General features: G+C 47.4%; 2 protein-coding genes across 2 annotated transcripts in view; one reads left to right on the top strand and one right to left on the bottom strand.

The window, feature by feature from the left end:
- LOC142573140 (neprilysin-1-like) overlaps positions 1 to 19,914 on the bottom strand; it is a 70,848-nt gene that overhangs the window by 11,413 nt on the left and 39,521 nt on the right. The window lies entirely within an intron of this gene.
- LOC142577324 (uncharacterized) overlaps positions 2,536 to 19,914 on the top strand; it is a 45,106-nt gene continuing 27,727 nt past the window's right edge. The window contains exon 1 of the mRNA XM_075687090.1: positions 2,536 to 2,840. Coding sequence (XP_075543205.1) covers positions 2,717 to 2,840 — 124 coding nt within the window. The 5' untranslated portion in view covers positions 2,536 to 2,716. The remainder of the gene's footprint in view (positions 2,841 to 19,914) is intronic.

Raw genomic sequence — 19,914 nt, forward strand, 5'->3', positions numbered from 1 at the left:
GAAACGCTCATTTGTGCTAATAAAGCTCGAGAGGTGGTTCCAATGTCGCAGTGAGCGAGACTTGCACAATTTTCTCTGTTTTTTTTTCTTAAATTTTTTGATTTCCTCTACTCCACGACAGGCAGCTAGTTTTCGGCCAGCAGAACTGACTACCGCCAACGACCGTGCCCAAAAGAGTGAGAGCAACGGCCAGCGAAGCTGAACCCAGCCTATAATCAATGTATCCAGCCTGCTATTGAGTTTACAGACAACACATTTTCCTTTTAAATTTGACGCATGCCCAGATTAATTTTTTTTCCATCTGGCCCCGCAAGCTTTTCGATTGAAGCGTGTAAAAAGTCGTGTCTTGGAGCAAATGTAGTTTAGTCACTCGCCGCGGCGGCCGCATTTCTATGGGGGTGAGATGCAAAAACGCTCGCGTCCCGTGCCGTGGAGACACGTTAAAGATCCTTGGTGGTCAAAATTAATCCGGTGTCCCCCACTGTGGCGTGTTTCATAATCAAATCGTGGTTTTGCCACATAAAACCCTACTGTTCAGTTCAAAGAATGGCAGTCACTTTGAATGGGAGTCAATGTACAGCCTCTGCCATTTCTATTTTGACGCGAAACGTCCTTCGTTTCGGTCAGTATAGTGGGTCGCTTACTAAAACTGCATGCATCGAAAACATGCAACGCTAATATCGCTCATATCTTTGCAACTGTAACTGCCCGCGCGCGTTACTTTGATATCGTTGTGCAGTGGAAAGAAGCCATTACTCGATAGCGCATGTGTCGCGAGCGCAGAAGGCACCGTTGTCGCGCCACACATGACGAAATCGGAGCTGAACTCATCCTCGCGCGCGGCGTTTACAGAGGCGTAGCTCGACAGTACGTTTGTCGATCTGAGCAGTAGTAATCGCGTTTGAGAGAAGTCCATCTGCCATAGTAGGTATAATCCGTATAACTCAAACCGGTGCTCATCAGGAGTTATAATGCTTACAAGTGTGCAATGCTGCAGGTGTACAGAGATTCGATGGTCGTTCGGCTACGCCGCCCCGCGTTCGAGACGTACACGTTCCAGAAATGGCGTGAAGAGACCCGGGCAGCAAGACAGAGGGATTCTATCCTCGCACACGCTGGTTTTACCATGGCGGAACGCTTCCATCTCAATTGGGGGCGGAAGCGCACGAAAGCGAGGCAAGCTCCAGAGCCCCAACCTTCTACGATTGCGGCGGGCTCGAGCCTCGCAGCTAGGGCCGCCTTGGGTGCCACCAGCATAGGGTCTGCGACCGCCGTGGAGGTAGACGACGAAACCAGCCCATCAGCATCCCCTTAGGGTACAACCAACAGCCCGAGTCTGGGACCACTGCGAGAGCAGACTACGCGCGCGCCTGAGCACCACAGGCGCAGGGAGCTGACTACAGCGCGGTTCACATCCGTCTTAGTGGACGAGTTGTGCATTTGGTTACGTAATTTCTCTAACCCTAGTGCCAAGAAACCCTCTGCCAGCACGCACGAGACATATTACGCGCACCACTGTAGCTGCGTTCCCAATACAGCTTACAGTGTACTTCTCAATTTTTTCTTTCTCTTCTTTTTCTTTTTCGTACGCAATAGATCAAATCTGTGGTGCTCTTTCGACTACTGTGTGAACATATTGTGAAATAACGTGTATAGATTTGCTTTCATGTGGCTTTGGCCTCTTCGACTCGAAATCGACTGCGGGGCCTCTTTAAACACTAGGACACCATATATTAGACTGCCCCAGTTATGGAGACAGAAACTCGCTGTCTTTTGAGCATTATTTTCGTTTATACGTGGTCAAGCTCATTTGAATAATTCGTTACCAGTGGCCTTATTTTGTAAGAATATACTTTTTTTTTATCATACGTCACGCCAAATGGTTGACCCCAGTTATAACGGCAGCGCAGCGGTGTTTGAGCAAATTTCGAAGGACGAGAAAAGTTGAAAAGGAACAGAATCGTTGCAAAACACGGCCCCGAGCTTCAACGTAACGCTGCAGGCCAAATAAAGGTCGATTTTTTGCCATTGTTCTGGTCTAGTCATTGCCTCTCCCGTTTGAACGTTCCGTAGCGTATGCGCTCGTGTAGACGTGCATTATATATCTTTTATCCGTATTCCCAGTCTTCTTTTTTCTCTTCTTTTTTTTCGCAGGCATTAAATGGGCAAGAAACATTGGGGTATTGTGTGCCCACAATCCGGCAGCGTTACTTGTTTGTACCAATATAGAGCATGCCGCTCACACTTTAAGCTTTCGTAAATTTCCCAAGCTTTTTTTTATTATTATTGTGACGCAATCGTTAGCACACACCACGAATCCCTGTAACGGGAGCCATCGTCCGTTCCCCAACTGGGCGTGGAGACTGCTTCTTCGCGTTCGAGTACTTTTATCCTGCTGTTGCAGTCTTTTGCGACACCTTGCCGCGCCGTCCACGACGTCGTGTACGCGTAGCCGAGAACAACGAAGACACAAAAGCGAAAGAACGGAAGACTGGAGGAGGAGGGGGCAAGGGCACAAGGAACGAACGCGCACCGGTCGAGACGGCACCGCCGGAGGCGGCGTATCCTCGCGGCAAAAAAGCAGCCCTGCCAGCCAGCCCAGCCAGCCAGTCGCTTCCTCGGCCCGTGACGGTGTGGACGTCGCGTATGCGCGCTCGTCGTTCGGCCCCCTAGGAGTCAGCTGCTGGCGAGCGACAGAGAGCACCGATCGCGAACCATGGTATCGGCACCTGCGACCAGCAAGTCGACGACTTCCCGCGCTATTACTGGCGTCGTGGTAGGCCCTGTCCTCGCGCTACTCCTCCTTGTGGGACACACCGGGTGTGTCGCATCCGATCCAGGTGAGCGCCTCAGCGGACGTCACTTTCAGTACTGAAGGCGCGAATTGTGTTGTCTCCGATTACTCCCAGTCAACGAAAGCTTTAGCGACGTTCCTTCGTTGCATAATAATGCTTCGGATTGTTGATCAATCGTGATGGTTACACCACGGCAACGAAAACGTCAGTTTAGAGGATGCTACCCGCGGACGACATGGTGTAGAGCTACCGTCATACTTAACCAGAACACGCCTTTGGCATCTCTTTGCTTCTCCTGCAAATGATGCTGGAGATTTCCGGTTTGGTGTGCGTTGAATGCGTTGAATACTGACGTGACTGCTTTCCGAAGAATTCCATGTGTGCTGCTCCTTACAGCCTGCGTTCGTTAAATTGAAGCCACTCTAGAGATGTGGCTTGATCGTTCGGGTTATGTCTGTCCGCGGCTGTACGTGCAATGAGAATCGGCTGCTGCCCTGTACAAGACTTTACCAGTTAAACGTGTTAGAAATAGCCATGGTAAGATCTCTTTGCCCTCGTAGCAGCCTAACATTCGCGGCTTCGGTGGCCAGTTTTTCTCAGAGACCGGTATATTTGGTGTTCCCTCTTGTTATCTTCATCCATCTTGATTTTATACATTGATTGATATTTGCGAAAGAAAACGAATGCGTGAGACTGACTTTTTTGGTCTGTGCTTCCAAACCTCGAGTCGCAAGAAAAGCACCGGCTAACGGTAAGACTCACGCAGTCCTACCTTTCGCTCCGATCTGCGAAGCGGCGTGGTTGCTGTGTATTTTCATGTGCCCATCTGAAAGAGCGGAAATGTCGCCTGTGAGAGTGATATGACCGGCCTGTAGGTGTCTAATATCTGTGTAGCCCTTATGTAACCTCTAATTGCGGTGTTACAGTGCCGAAATATATCAGACTCGGAACGTGCAATCATTTTATCGTTAAACGACAGGTTTCGATACAGAACGACCAATAAACAATGACATACACAGAGCGCCGCGCATACACATGTCGCCCAGCAGCAGATAAAAGGCACAAGGCCAATATTTTGACGCATATCTTTGTTTGTTTGTTCGTTTGCTTGTTTTTTGTTTGTTGATTTACGTCCCTACCCAGTAGCTTGCAGAACCTCCTATCCAGACCTTGCAGCTCCAAGTATCCGTGATTTTTTTGTTCTTTGCGAAATCTAATTCAGATCCGACGTATGACTACGTTTTAATCCTTGCCTTATCCTTGCGAAGTACTATGTGAGCAAGAGGCATATTATTACAGGTGAACTGAAAATCGCGGATACTGTGCCTTCGTATGTGCGTGCCCTCGCTGAGCCATTTCCCACGTGCCGCAATCACTCCAATCTCGACCTTGCGGTACGATGCCAGGTAATTCTGTGCACATGTGGAGGTCATAGCTGTAGCCTATTGTTGCGGCTCGAGGTAGCGCTTCGGCCAGGAATCCAGCCGGCTCAGGGATGAGTACGTCCGGCAGCAGGAATGAAGGAAAAAGGGTTTATTTTACATCATGTTCCCTGGCTGCAGATACGGAAGCCCACTCCATACAGGAGCATACAAACAGGACACACCAGGACACGTCAGCCCAACTCACTGCATTAAAGGTATCCGCTTGCAATACCGTCTTCTTCCCTTGGAGGCTTGACTAGGGAAACTGATGACTGTATCACGGCAAATCACAATCATCGAATCGGTCGCAAAATCCCTCCCATGATGTTGCACCTTCGCCCCCGCATATGGCGCAAGCGTGTAGCAGTCATGGAATCCGAGGTCGACGCTGGTCCCACTATAGCGTTCGACGTTGGCCCCTTTCATCAATTACTTTAGCTTGCCAGGGTAACGTTCAGGTAGAGCGATCTTCGCGGTAATCACCAATCCTACGGAGGGCGGCGGCTGGTGTCACCTCGAAGTGAGCCCCATTGTTTGCGCGTCACAGTCTATGTCGGGCCTCGTCGTCGTCTGGGCACGCGCTGATGGCAGGGCTACCTCGTGGTAAACGTCTAAGGAATGCTCATCGCCGTATTGAGAGGTAACATCTATATATGAAAACGACTACGGCATTTGCTGATGTGTCGGCGTTCTCTTCCCTTATTAGGGTGAGCTGTTTCCTCCGACAGTCATTGGTGTCAACGCCCGGCGTCAGATCGTGTCGACAACATCGCACGTACACACCGGGGGGGGGGGGGGAGGGGGGGGGTTACTGTAGCTTTTACTTAGTAAAGTGCCTCGTGATTTCGGTAGATGCTCTGCTCGAGCGGCGCTATAAATTTCGTTGATATGTCATGCGGTCTGTAAAGTGACACGATCACCAGGTCTTCTTGGTAGCGCGATTTATCCTCAAGACTACCTCTGCTTTGTCAGACGTCCTTTTCCAGCCGTCCAAATTGCCCTTGCTGAGCCTATGCTCGGCGATGTTTCCCTCACGGGTGCACAGTATCACCCGCCGTGGTGGCGCAGTGACTTTGGCGTTGTGCTGCTAAGAAATGGACTCAAACAGATAAAATTTAGCGTCTGAATTAACAGGATTCACAAAGCTTTTATTTCGTAAGAAGTGTTTGTTGCTGGCCTTTTGCATTCGCCAAAAATCTTGTCCTTTCGATCTCGGCCGCGCCGACCGCATTTCGATGGGGGCGAAATGCAAAAGCGCCTGTGTACCATGCATGGGGTTCACGTTAAAGAACCCCAGGTGGTCAAAATTATTCTGCAGTCCCCCACTACGGCGTGCCTGGCAATCATATCGTGGTTTTGATGCGTAAAACCACATAATTTAATCTGGTTTTCTTTCTTTTTTTTCTGTATAGTAGTCAGGGGGCGGCGTTGTATAGAGCGCTCGTTAGTTGCTCTAACGGCGTGCTTCGGACCTTTGTACTGCCGAGGCGACATCTTGCGATAACGCCTGGTTTTAGACAGCTTAAATATGAGCGTGCGCAGTTACACTAACGGCACATGCCAACACTTTTTTCGCCTTGCTAGTCACCGTGGCTTCCGCAGCTGCAATCGACACTGGTCTCCGGCAAAGGCACCGCAGGGCCTTAGAAGATAGCATGTCGAGGATCTAGCTACCCTGAAGTTTTCCTTTGCTGCCATCTTTGGGCGGAGTATTCACATTCGTCATTATTCTACCGACCTATTATTATTATTATTATTATTATTATTATTATTATTATTATTATTATTATTATTATTATTATTATTATTATTATTATTATTATTATTATTATTATTATTATTATTATTATGCCTGCACAACGTTCCCTTTCTTCCCAGAGCAAATCGCCACCGTCGCTGACTGGATCTGACTGACTGGATCACTGGATCTTAAGAATACTCGAGTAGCTACGTAGGATTAGTCGTGTCAAATATGATTAGTCACAAAGGCCCAATGCCGCTGTATCTTCAGGAACGTTGGAAAAGCAAATGGGAAAAGAACTATGCGTTCATCTAGCATGGTTGTAATGTGCCGGCGACTCAGTTGAGCACCTCATCGTGGCCCGCATCAACAAGAATGTTGATACGCCAGAAGCGTTCGTAAAAGCAGATGCCATCGACCCCGTCGTTAGGCCGCCTTGTCATTACTCAAGGTGGCCGGACAATGACGAACAGCGCTTACAAAGGAAAAGCTTTGTGAATTCAGCCCACAAGTGTTGCCGTGCGAGCTGGTCGCGGTTCGAATTAAGGGACGAAGTAGGAGATCAGAGAGGCCATTTCTCAACCGCAACTAAAGAGAGAGGGAGAGAGAAATAAACTTTATTGCTAGACCAGGCTTCTTGAGCCCAAAGGTGGTTGGCCTCCTCAGTCCAGGTAGCCATGGCTCGCTGCCGCCGCCCGAGCCTTGTTCACCAACCGTAGCTGGTTGTCAGGGTCTTGAGTCACCAGGAGAGCCTCCCAACTGGTCTTCCGATTCTTCCTCTGAATCCGCTTCTTCCTGCATGGTATCGCCGGGTGGAAAGATTAAATTCTGAGCTCTTACCTGCCACAGCCACAATCCTATTATGAGGCTCGTCGTAGTGGGAGAATCCGGATTAATGTTGACCACCTGGATTTATCTAACGTGTACCCAATGCACGGTACACGAGCGTTTTTGCATTCCGGCCCCATCGAAGTGCGGCTGCCATGGCCGGGATCAAAGCCACGTCCTCGTGCTAACTGCAACTAAGCACAGGGAAGTGGCTAACCGTTTAGGACATCTTACGGCGTCGCTAATTTTGGATATCAATCCCAGTGTTTTATAGCATTCGCCAGTCTCGTTATATTAGGGTACTATTCGAAAATGAATATCATGTTACCATAGCAACAGGCAATCGCACAAAGTTTGCAACTTGATCGCCTACTGACCCAACGCCCATAATCCACAATAGCCCATTATTATTTAAACAAAGAAAAATCGCTTATTTCACGTCGTTAGTAAAATTAAATTGTGGGGTTTGACGTCCCTAAACTTCGCAGTGGGTTATGAGAGTCACTGTATAGGGGATGGCTTCGGATTCATTTTGGCCACCTGGCATTTTTTTAACGTGTAGCTAAATTTAAGTACACGCGTGTTTTCGCATTTCGCCTCCATCGTAATGAGGCCGCTGCAGCGGCTATCGAACCCGCGACCTCATCACACAATGCCATAGTCACTGAGCCACCGTGGCGGACACGTCGTTATTGATAGCAGTGCAGTGACGTTCAACTTTGGTCAGGCCGTGATAACAGCGACGGGGAAAAGAAGCGACAGCTTTTTGACTCGTAAGGCACGAGCAGCGATTGCATATCATGCGATTTACCTCTCTGCGAATGGACTCCTCCTTTCGTCAGAAGTTTATGCTAAGGCACGCGCTAGGCAATGCTCTCTTCACGCGTTTGTCTTCTAACTGGCACGCGCTATTTTTGTGGCCATCAGGCGGGACGATGTCCGACCCCGTCCAGCTGTAGGAAAGATAAGGCGATCTTTAAGGTCGAGTGGTGCGGAAGTCGAACAAGCGTAATAGAGGATGGTCTTACCAAAGGCAACCACTCATAACGGCTTCTTTTACTGCGCTCGAAGGGAGTTCAGCGACCCCAAGCAGCTGCTTCCGCAATCCGGATTGTCGTGAGCGCGTGAAGGGCATTTTCCTGCATGTGTTTTATGTTTTTTTTTCTACACAAAACGATAGGGCACCTTGCCCTTGAGTTGCCTAATGTCCGTTTCCTTGTGCGTCCATGTATTTGTTCTGAAGTAGTAATGGCCTTCCTGTCCGTGATCTTTAGTGAGAAACAGCACCGCTGACTCATCCCTGGCGCGTCACGCATCGCTTGCATCGCTCTCCTCTCGCACTGAACGGGAAGCTGTCGATGGAGTTTTGCGCGCTGCAGGACTTCAAACCTGTCTGAGATGAAACGCTTGTAGATTTTTCACCTTTATCTTTTTTTTTCCTTCTTTTGTCGTGCACTTGTTTTTGTCATCCGCTGAGAAGTGGGGAATCAATCGGTGCCGATAAGTATTAGTTTGCGCCTCATTACGACGGCGATATGGTTAAAGCCACCAACGCCACTCTGTGAGAACAATTGTTTTGCATGCATTTCGCTAAATGAACATGAATTGACCGAGGCCTTTACATCCCTCTATGTTAACTCAAATTGTAGAAGTCACTTTGCAGTATCTCTATGAAACGGGCCTACATGCTTATGTTAGTTCCATGCTGACGTTACGCCAAGTAGCAAACCAAGTGGAAAAACAAAAATAACCGCGCCTACCAAAGTTCACGTAGTGGTAATGCCTGCCGCTACCTTACTAGGTGTCCGTTATTACACAGAGAAAAAAAAAAGACGTTCAATTCATCCTGATACTGAGCGAAAATATATTTTAGGCTCGCAGCATGGCGCGATGTGCTTGCCTTAGACTTGCGAGAAAAATATTCCTAAGCTCAAATCATTTGCCTAGCTACCCTTTCGTAAAGCAGATTATTCGAGCTCCTGCTTCACCGACCATTAGAAAACGCGGCGATAGTTGCATTGAGGAAGGGAAATCGTAATACTTATTTTAAAGCAAGGACGCCATTGACCACATAAAATAAAACCGGCTCCTCCGAGGCCGTGATAACTTTCCCTGCAATGTAGGACACATTAAGGTGGAACTATTTTAGACCCGCGAACCAACACTGAAACATGAGCACGACACAGAAATACGCCGCGGATGTGACGAACAAGCAGTATCAGAAATCAGGCAGATCAGCCGTCGTGCAGTGAAACCAAGGACGCGACATACTTTGTCAATGGCGCTGCCGTCACATATCTGTGGTGTCATTTGAAATGGTCGCGTAGGTCAAGCCCGTCACAGTGGCTGGCGTGTTTCGATTACGCTCTCAAACACGGCTTATGGTAAAAAACAGCGCAGAAAAGTGAAGACTCACAGAAGGAACACCAATCACGAAGCGCTGACTATCAAGTAGAATGTTTTATTGCTAGCGGAGCAGTAAACAACGTCAACAGCCTACACGCGAAAACGTGAACTCATTGTCCGATATAGACGAGGAAACGCGGTATCCGTGAGGATAATCTGAGAAAGCATATCGCTTAACAAAAGAGACGCGGCTGTCTGCACACTGATTTTAGATTGCGCCTTCAACGTATGTGCTTACTTTAATTTAGTTTACGCTAAAGATGGCGATCTTGCGTAAGCATCACGCCTTTTGTTAATGCGTGTGGTTCGGCAATCAGGCGAGAAAATGTCCGGCACCGTCGTCCTACTATTTCGGGCTTGAAAAATTCGTAAGCACATCCACATGTGCTGCATTTGCCATATTCAACCAATTAGCCCAGCGTCGCGCACTTGTGTAGTTTATTTCTCTAGAATGGATTCGACTTGATGGCCTACACTGGATGTGCTCATACATTGCTCTTGTGGAACTCAACCGTGTTCACACACTGTCGCCTATCAATAGCTGGTTCCTGACATGCAGCTTTCTGTTCTGTATAGACTACAGCAACGGTAACAAACTCGCCTGTACTGTCATTCGTGGATTGGTGCTGCGTTTACTTAGGCCTTATTTCTTATTGGCCTAACCAATAGTCTTATACCTGTGATTTCTTGTGACGAGAGAATGACGGATCTGTTTTGTATCGCCTCAAGCAACAGTGCGGAGAGGCAACTTATATTTCATGCGCTTTGAAGATTGGGCTGTCGTCTACTATCAGGGCAACGTACATGTATGCTATGACAGTGGTCACTACGGACCTCTGCGCTAAAGGTTCTTAATATAGCACTTCATATGCTAAGGTCTTCAGGCCTGCCATATGATGGGATTGTTTTGCGTGATAGCTTGCGCGTGATCAAGTTTTCCTATTTACCTATTCTCTTTCCTTCACATTTATATCATTTTCTCCAGCCCTGGGAGATAAACTAGGCACGTTACTCCATCCTTGTCTCTCCTTACGCACAAACACAAGTATGTCATCTGTACACCACGGCTTGTGAACCCACTACCGTTGCAGTTCGTGGACAAAATATCATATTCAAGGTTTCACTATAGTTAAATCAGCCTAAATATTAGGTTACGAGTAATAATGCCCAGTGGAAAAACAATAAGTTATTGGTTGTCCGAGTTCTTCCACGAAACCATGTCTCTGGAAGAACATTTTCGGGCATCATCCTCATGTCTATCCTCATTCTATCAATGCAGTCCGCTGCTTGTGGCTTCACAGACATTCGTGTACTGTCTGTTCGGTTGCAATTGCGATCTCTCTGCACGTCGCCCTTCTGTACGTTCCCTTCTTTCGCGCTTTTCCGAAGGACAACGCGAACTTAAAGTTGGGCACTCGCCCAACTTTCATTTCTTGCGGCAGTCGTTTTGTATCCCTATTTGTTTCGTTTCTCTGTCTCCTTGGAAAGAATAAGAATTTGCGGGATCTACTGTCTCACGGTCGCGTCGTCGTGCCTGAGTGCCTTTTTTATGAATCAGTTCTAGAGCAGAAGAATATTTCGTGCTGGAGCTTTCCTTCTGTACAAAACGTTAAAAGGCGTTGTGAACGCAATCATTCAGTCCTGCTTCGTACTATACATTTTTTTTTATTTCTCTACGGCATTTTCTTTGTGTTTATGTTATAGCTCTTTAGGAATTTTACTTAGCCGTATTAAATTGTCAGAGGTTCGCACTACTCAAAGCACATGCGCGTGTGAAGGTGGCGTAAACTTTCGCCTAATAACAGCTGCGAGGCAGGCTGGTTGCCGGGAGGCGCTTGTCGGGTGTGTTACGCCATCTCACGCTACACTGAACGGTGGACAGACGGCATCAAGACTTGATAAAGACCTTCAACACCTACGAAACCACTCGATACGTGGAAATTGACGTCACATGGCCGCGTGTAGTAACACCTATATCAAGCTTGTCAAAGCCCATCAACGAAAGCAGTCGTTTAAGCTGCAATATGTCCTTTAAAAAGCCTTCTAGTTATAATCAACTGAAGGGGATCAACAATAGTAGTGAATTGCGTGCACCGCACAAGCCCGTTTGATTGCCACAAACAACGTAGATATTAAGCCACAAAGAAAAGCAAAATTCTCCCGCATAGGGAGCGCCAACGCTTCCGCTTCCAGCGCCTCCAGAAGACGAATCTGATGTGTGAGAGAGAACGTAGTAAGGAAAGGCAGGGAGGCTCGGCCATAAGCACGTCCGATTTGCTGCCTTACACAATGGGATGGGGGGTTAAAGGATGAAAAGAAATAAATAAAGAAGAGAGCACTCAAGGTGCCACTTCATCCGAAGTTGCACATCGGGACTATATATATACAGCTGGTCACTGACGTAGGCCGAATTCAGGGATTGGAGCAATTCGCGTGTCGCTTTCCGGGCTTGTTACATTGCTTCTCGTCATGAGGCTGCGCCGCATGAGGAATATGTTTGAGGTCCGTGCGGATGTAAATGATGTGGATATAAATAACTCAATCTAACGTGAACCAGTTTAGAAAGACAGCTTAACTCACGTCATCGCAAATGGCTCTCCAGACGTCTCGCTTTCTCTTTCTTTATAAACGACGCTTGTGTGTGACGCGTCGAGGTCCGTCGCTATTAAGCGCTTTCCAGAAGGTACAAGAACTGACCCTCTCGCATTCAAGCGCATAGTGCTCCATTATTTCTGTCTTTATTCGCGTTGTTTAGTGCCCGCTCAACACACGTTCCGTAACAAAGCGATGATCCTGTCCACTCGTAATGCCAACTAAGAGTCGTATTTAAATGACAGGGCAGTTCCGCGGCTCATCGCGTCGAAACCACGCGGTCGCCGAATGGCTCAAGGCCACGCGTACGCAACACGTGACAGGAAGACGAGGACAGCGGGGACAGCGCAAAGCAGGCGTTTGCGTCATCGTGGCAGTAGCAACCGCAGCCAAAGGCGACGCTGGCGCTCAGGAATCGCGAACAGGAGTCGCGTCGCACGTGGTCGCCCGCTCTATGCTGCAGGCCTTCTGCACCCTATCACTGTTGGACACGATCTTACATCCGAGCCGCCCCCTCCCCGCCAACCGATCGGTTACTGAGGCAAGCAAGCGGTGCGCCGCAGCTTAGCTTTCTACGCTTCAGGGAGCGACGACTACACACATCAGCGCCATGCGATTTCGAAACCAGTGTTTTCCGCACTGCGCGCCATGTCTTCATGGTGCGCTTCTTTCTTTGGACGCTTGTGATTACTGGCTGCGAGCGCAACGAGTATCCTGTTCTTGACAGCACGTGGACAAAAAAAAAGGGCGGTGAGCCATCGGTGCGCTGGTCGCGACAAGAAATGTTGCCCTCGTGCTGGAACCTCGCTCTCGCTACAGAAAAAAAAAAGTAAGGAAAAAAAGACCTCAACGGCATCACTTACCAGGAGTAATATGGGCACGACGTCACAAAGTGGCGAGATCCGAAGTCGGTCTAGTGTGGGAAACAAAACACCTGCGAGACAGGCGCGGTGTCGTCACTGAGTCACATCACACACACCATGACCTCTCCACTTACGCGTAAGCAATGATATGCAGCTCGGAGTCGAATGCTCGCCTGCAGGCAAAAGACAGGAGCGTAAATTTGCAAAAAAAGCCCGTTCTTGTACGAATGAAGTAAATGTGTACAAAATCAATTGGTTTCAACGTAGAAACAGGTGTGTAGGTGTCACGGGAAAAGTACTGCTCGTTCGCATACTCGACCACAGAACCTGGACGCACGCGTGGCACTAACGTGCCGTGCGCGTGCAACGGGGCGCAAAGAAGGGAACTTCTTTTTAACTCTTTCCCTTACTTGGCCTATATAGAAATCGATCAATTTGACCGACAGTTTTTCTACACGCTGTTGAACCTTTCCGTTGTAATTCTACTAGCAACGCCATGCACCGTCTGAAATGACGACTGAACTTTTTAAGTATTGAAGGTATCGGCCAAACTAGCCTCCCAGGGCTCGTATCACTTCATTTGCAAAACTACGCAACATCTGCGCTTTGGTTGACTCAGCAATATAATATTTATATCACAGCAGCAGTGAAGACAGAGATGCTTCTCTCTGGTTGTCTAAATTTCCGATCCGACGTCTAGGCTGCTTTAGCGATATCTCAAACATCGGTATATCCTCATGAGCGCGCGTTATTTTAATAACTGTGTTCGACTAATATGTCAAGTACCACTTTATTTTTCCCGCTCTCTCTCTTTCCATCGCTCATATCTAGATGTGCTTAATACAACCATCGCAATTCACACTACCAGGCTGTGCGAAGTGTCCCGTGCCAGCATTTATGTGACCGTTGTCACAGCGTGGCGAAGGGTTTCTAGACGATGCCACTCTATGGGATAAAAGTTTTAAAAAAGTTAAAAAACGAGCTCATAAGCACATGGTAACAGGGCGCAAAAGATTGCACGCTCGCTCTTGCGCGCGTGTTATATAAAAGATGAGAATTTGAACATGAGGAAAGCGCCACGCATTTGGTGCTCGCTGGCATCACGCATGCAGCTTGTCGGAAGCTGTTAACCTGCGTGCGCAAAAAAAAAAAATTAGCTCTAGTGTAGAAACGCAGGTGTAGAAACGTAACGAGGCGCTAAAGGATGCAACCACGAAGGAGGAGACACAGACGTCGCAGGCGCTATATGCATGCGTGTCTCAACAAAACTTGTTGATGAGCGAGTTGATTCACGATGCTTGAGAAAAAATATACTGGGCCAAAGAGACAAGGACGAAAGGGTATCGACACGTACAAGTGCAAAAAGTTTCGAGTGATTTTTATTTCCGTCAGAGGCGTCAATATAAGAACGACCACGGATGCGCACTGAAGCAAGAGACAAGCAAACCCAGTGAAATATGAGCATGATGAATGCGTCACCGCCACATACCGCGCATAAAGCTTGCCTCGCCGCTAGACGAAGAAATAGGATCTTCGCTAACGCATGAGTTGTCTCTCGAGGAAATAGACAGGTTTAGAATAGCGTTTGTCGCCTTACGTACGTTAAACGTAATCACCTTTGCAGGACATTACGCTGCGCGTCCTTTCAAGAGTTTTAGTTTAGAACGCAAATGTAAGGAAGACGTTGTAAAACAGGGTGAAATCTGGTGCCTCGTGCCAAACGTATCCAAGCCAAGACAATCCATTACCAATCGTCCTGTTGTTGCTATACCGACGGGTCTCGTTAAGCATACGGGCGCCGGAATTGCTGAACACTCTCAGAAATTGGATGCGCTATGCGCGCATAATTAACGTTTCAGGTGACTTTAGGGAAAGCGAAAGCTCATTTCAGTAGTTGCTTGCGATCAACGCGAGTCAGAGCGCAGCCATCACGAGAATTCACGCTGAAGCGGGAGCCATGGGTGCCGCCCACATTCGAGAACACTATTTCTTAGAGTATACGTAAACATTCGAACGTTAAACTCGCCAAATAACATACGTTATCATAGCGCACGTAAACCACAGAAATCCAATAACGTTCAGAGCATGCGCAATGATGACAACGCTATTTCTTTACGTTTGGTTGCAAACGCTAAACTAAAACTGTCTAATATAAAGCGCTTTCATCTGCTCTTCCGTCAGTGTCAGCTCCTTAAATTGAGGCCACTGGCGGCAGTAAAATTTACTTGAAAGTTTGCCAATTTTCCTGTAGATACCCTCTCGTATTTGTCTTTCTCAGGCCGAGAATCTTTTATTAAGTAGCATTTGTGGCTACTTAATACTTCGTGGTTGTGATAATGATTGTGGTACTTCGTGGTTGTGGTTGTAATACTTCGTGGCTACTTCGTGGTTGTGACCTAGCGCTGCATGAAGTCATTGTCCTGACATGGACATGCCCTGCCGAAATTCAGGCAAGACGGAGAAGCATGAGGCCGCAGTGAAAGGCATTGCGTGTAGTGTGTAGTTTAACTTTCGCCGCTAGGACACCGAAAACTCGCCGTAAGATCGCAAATGGATTTCCCCGTCCGTAGTAACTCAAGTCGGGTTGGGGCGTGGCCACGTTGTGCTTTAATGAGACGTTAGTTTGAGAGAGCGCGGAAGAAGGCGAAGCATGCAAATTTGTGTTTTTTTTTTTTTTTTTTGCGGAGGTCGGAGTGCGAGGGGTGTTGAGCGAGCCGACTTCGATCAAGGCTGTTTCTTCGGTATATAGTCAGAAAGTATGCAGCCGACCGCTCCAAATATTTGCATCGTTTTCTCGTAGCTGATAATTAACCGAATCGCGAGGAATGCAAACCCAAGTAGCACCACACGTTTCGCGAGAAATCGACTATACACGGTGTGGCCAATGAAAGGAATAATGTGGCATGGAAGCAAGGTTTTCGCAGTTCTATATACGAGCACAACTTGGAGCGATTTCTTCTTGTTACGAAATTAGTCCCAGCTGGACAAATTATTCGATAAAAGTTCACTGCTTTGCTCTATCCTTGAATGCGTGACAACAGAGGTTAGCAGTAACTTGTGTTGCGGCGCCTGTTCCTTTACTGAGAAGTCACTTCGTTGCCCCGGGGCTCTGACGTTCCATCGAAGACAGGTTAATTTGTGCCAGCTATATACAAATCGTATCAGATAGATCTTTCTCTTTTTTTTAGTAGATGAAAAGGTTAAGCAATAAACAAAATGTTGGAATTCCCATCATGATGTTTCATAAATGTTTACGCCCATGCTGTCGAAAGTGTTCGCTAATAACAAGGTTGTCAGATGTGTCGATACAAGGCCACGCGTCCGTGATTTCCTTCTCACCGCTTAATGCCTCCTGCCATTCAATCGACGCGCAGAATGTCGGAATGGGGACGCTACGCGGTGGTTGCGCGCGTGTTTCACTCAATAATAATATATGGGGTTTTACGTGCCAAAACCACTTTCTGATTATGAGGCACGCCGTAGTGGGGGACTCCGGAAATTTTGACCACCTGGGGTTCTTTAACGTGCACCTAAATCTAAGTACACGGGTGTTTTCGCATTTCGCCCCCATCGAAATGCGGCCGCCGTGGCCGGGATTCGATCCCGCGACCTCGTGCTCAGCAGCCTAACACCATAGCCACTGAGCAACCACGGTGGGTGTGTTTCACTCACGGGAGAGCGTTTTTGCAAAGCGCCGATGATGTAAGCCTACTCGAAAATAACGCGAAACGAACCGCGCCGTAATTTGCGTACCGAGAATACCGTCTCGATCGGTATTGAGTCATTCACTAAGAGGATACGCCCACCCTCTTGCGGTCAGATTAGCGCTGTCGGGCTCCGTATCTGACATCGCGTGAATTTCGCAACATGGGTATTAAATTACGACGTCGCTTCGCGATGAAGAGTAATACATGCTCCCCACGCCACGCTTTTCTTCTTCTTTTTTTTTCGGCACAAAATTGAACTATCATTCTGGGTAGACGTGCTGCATTTGGTGCGGTGAAGCCCCGAATGCAGAACTCGGTGCCCTTTGATTTCCTAAAACGCCGAATGTCCTGCGAAGCGGAATGTGCGTTTACCTCATTATGCTGTATATTGTTCGCTGGACCTGACTGGAATTCGTCACGCGTAACCTAGCCAAGCAGCCGCCACCCTCTTTTCCTCAAGTTTTGCGAAGTAGCCATGATAATAAAGAGGGGGCAAGAAAGCAATAAGACCTTAAACGCCTAAAGCCGTCAGCATTTAGAGTTCTCAGTGCTGCTGTTTGTTATTTATTACATGGTGATAAGGGAGCGTTGACTACATGGCACCTGACTGTAAAAACGACTCATAGCGCGTATATAATGTAACACTATGTAGGTATGCATCTCGATCTGTGCCCGTGATTCCTTATTACTGCAGCACTTAGCAAGACGAAGCACATCGTGATGGGGAAAAACCCGTGAGCGTGGATTCCAAAGCGAGATCGCATATGTAACAGGCCCCGTCTGACGCACGTGCGTACCCAGTAAAACATGGCAAGAACGAACTTCAAAGGACATCAAGAAAGGGCTCAAGCACACGTAACACATTTTATCAGCGAGGTGGTGCATTAGTTCTTCGACTACACAAGTAGCTCATTCGAGCGATGTTCGATCACTCGAACACTCGAGGGTGGCCGGCAGAGTACTATGTTGGGCGAATTGGGGCATATAGTTAACCCGACGTACTGAGACGCAAAGTATGAAAACCTGCGGAAAAAGAAGGCCACTCCGCCTATCAAATGACCAACGAACACGTGACGCACACGGGGAGTGGACGCTGCGTGTGTAGGGTTGATTTCCAGCATAACTCCGTACGCTGTGGATCTAACGAAGCAAACATGCCGAGAGCGCAATCAACGAAGTGCACAGCCTTGAAGAATGTGCCCCGCCTGCGGCTTGATACTGCATTTATGAGATGCTTCTTATACAGGATAAAACGTCCTCTAGTCCGCAGTGTTCTTGTGGCCATCCAGACGAAGATGTGTATCATCTCTTCCTCGAGTGCACTAAATACGATCCGCGACGAATGGTATTGCAAGAAAATTTGTCGCTTTTAGACGGAAGATAGGCAGAAGACCATTCACTCTAAAACAGATGCTTGGTTCATGGCCAATGCGGGCCTTCAGGAAAGGACACTTCTTGCTTTGAAGAAGTTTTTCGCGGACACCAACATTTTGAGGAAATATTAAGTTTCAGTTATCCTAGTAAGCTAAATGAGTGGTATGAATGTTGTTCTGGGTTAAAATTGAGTTATGTGGTGATAGTAATTTTTACACAATGTGTAATTGTGTTCTGTGCTTGCAGTGTAATTACATGTGTTGTGTGTTTTGGCTAATCAAAATATCTGTCTATATATGCGAATGTATATTGAACTCATGCACAAACCTTTGCGATTCATGTATATACTGTAAGACTATATAGTTCTTATTCATCTGGTGTTCAACTGAGTGCCATATTTTGTGATATTATTCTCCCTTTTTGGGCACATTTGCTTTCTTTGCTAAGTGACAAGGAGTAGCCGGTGCCGCCATAAAGGCGCCAACCTCTCCTAATATTCATTTCAATAAAAACAACAGCTGCTGATCTATGGCAAGGACATAGGGTAAAGAAAACACCTCTGCTTACTCTTCTATACAGCGTAGAAGTTCGGCATGCTTAGTGAAACGCCCACGCACGTATACCGAGTGCCGTAAGCTAAGGTACAGTTGTGCACTAGTTGTACGTAAGAACAGCCAGGTTAATACACCAAGAGAAGCTGTGCATACAGGGGAAAGTGTGGCGCGACTCATGCGCTGTAAAATACGCCCGCGTGTACTTCACCTTCCAGAGTTCCCATATCGATGTTGCAAAGACATACATGCTAACAAAAATGCTTTAAGTGTCATTTGTGTATCTGCAGCTAGTCAGCAGTAGTGAAATCACTTACCCCCCTCCTCCCCCTCAAAAAAAAATTGAAAAGGACACTGCTACAAGTAACATGGGAGTTCTTTTTCGTTTCATTTTTTTTTGCTGTGCTTTTAATTGCAATTGGAAATTTTGCAGGAATACTATGGGTATTCAAGCGAACAAACATTCCACTGATAGGCGTTCCAGTCGCCCATCACTTCAGTGCGGCTGTAGGGGCTCACGGCGGCCCATGCAACATACATGCATCCCTGCGCGAAAAAAGTATACCTAGTGCTTTAGACTTTCCTACGCACCAATTTTTTTTTCTACTTCACCGGAATGGAGTTAGACTGGCAGTTTTCCTTATTTGCTTTCGCTGATATATGTCTGCATTTGTTGTTCTTTAGTTCAGTAGGCAGGCGTTGAGCCTCTCTCGGTGGCAATTGTCAGCTTGCTCCCTCCCTGTTTCCTTTTTGTTTCATGTGTTTCCATACCTAATAATAATAATAATAATAATAATAATAATAATAATAATAATAATAATAATAATAATAATAATAATAATAATAATAATAATACTTCAGTTCTAACGGTGTGGGTGCGCGAACGCGTTTGTGCGTGTGTCTGTATAGAGCAGCTTGGATTTCTCACTTTCATTGCGCGCGAACGTACCCATCCTCTTCACTTTTCCTCGTTCCAACGCCCAATTTTCCAACACTTACACTCGCGCAAGGCAGCAACAGTCACATCGCTGCCTCCACGGCTTACCCGTTCAGCTGTCATTAAAGCTATTTTGGTCCCCCTCTCTCTCTTTTTCCCGCCGCGGCAAAAAAAAAAGCATAAAGGGAAAAAAAGGTGACACGTGAGTACTCAGTTCTGCTCGCGACCTTCTCCACACCTTCTCGCCCGCAGCAAAAACCTGCAAATGATTGCGGCTCCGGCAGTGACGCGGGCTTCTTGGCTACGCGGTGTTTCCAGGGAACGTGAAATTCAAATAAAAAAAAAAACACCCGCTCAGACGGTGGTGCGTACCCCTAGATTAGCTACCGAAACCTACTCACCCAGTTTGTGGGGTGCTCTCTAGTGCGGCCTTTCTCTTCGTCCTCGAGATCGCGCTGGTGCGCTCGAAGTCGCGTTTTCGATTTCCCGCCGCCTCGGCAACAGTTTGATGGGCGCGGAATGAAAAAAAAAGATATATTGTGTGCCGTCCTTTTTCTTTTTCTTTTTTTTTTGGGGGGGGGGGGGGGTGAGGTACACGGTAAAGAACCCCATGCGGTCAAATTTAATTAAAAGCGCTCCACAACGGGCGTTCCTCGTAAGTCATTGCGCAATTTCGGGGCGTTAAACTCCGCAATT

The sequence above is a fragment of the Dermacentor variabilis genome, chromosome 1 (assembly GCF_050947875.1).
Source record: "Dermacentor variabilis isolate Ectoservices chromosome 1, ASM5094787v1, whole genome shotgun sequence".
NCBI lineage: Eukaryota > Metazoa > Arthropoda > Arachnida > Ixodida > Ixodidae > Dermacentor > Dermacentor variabilis.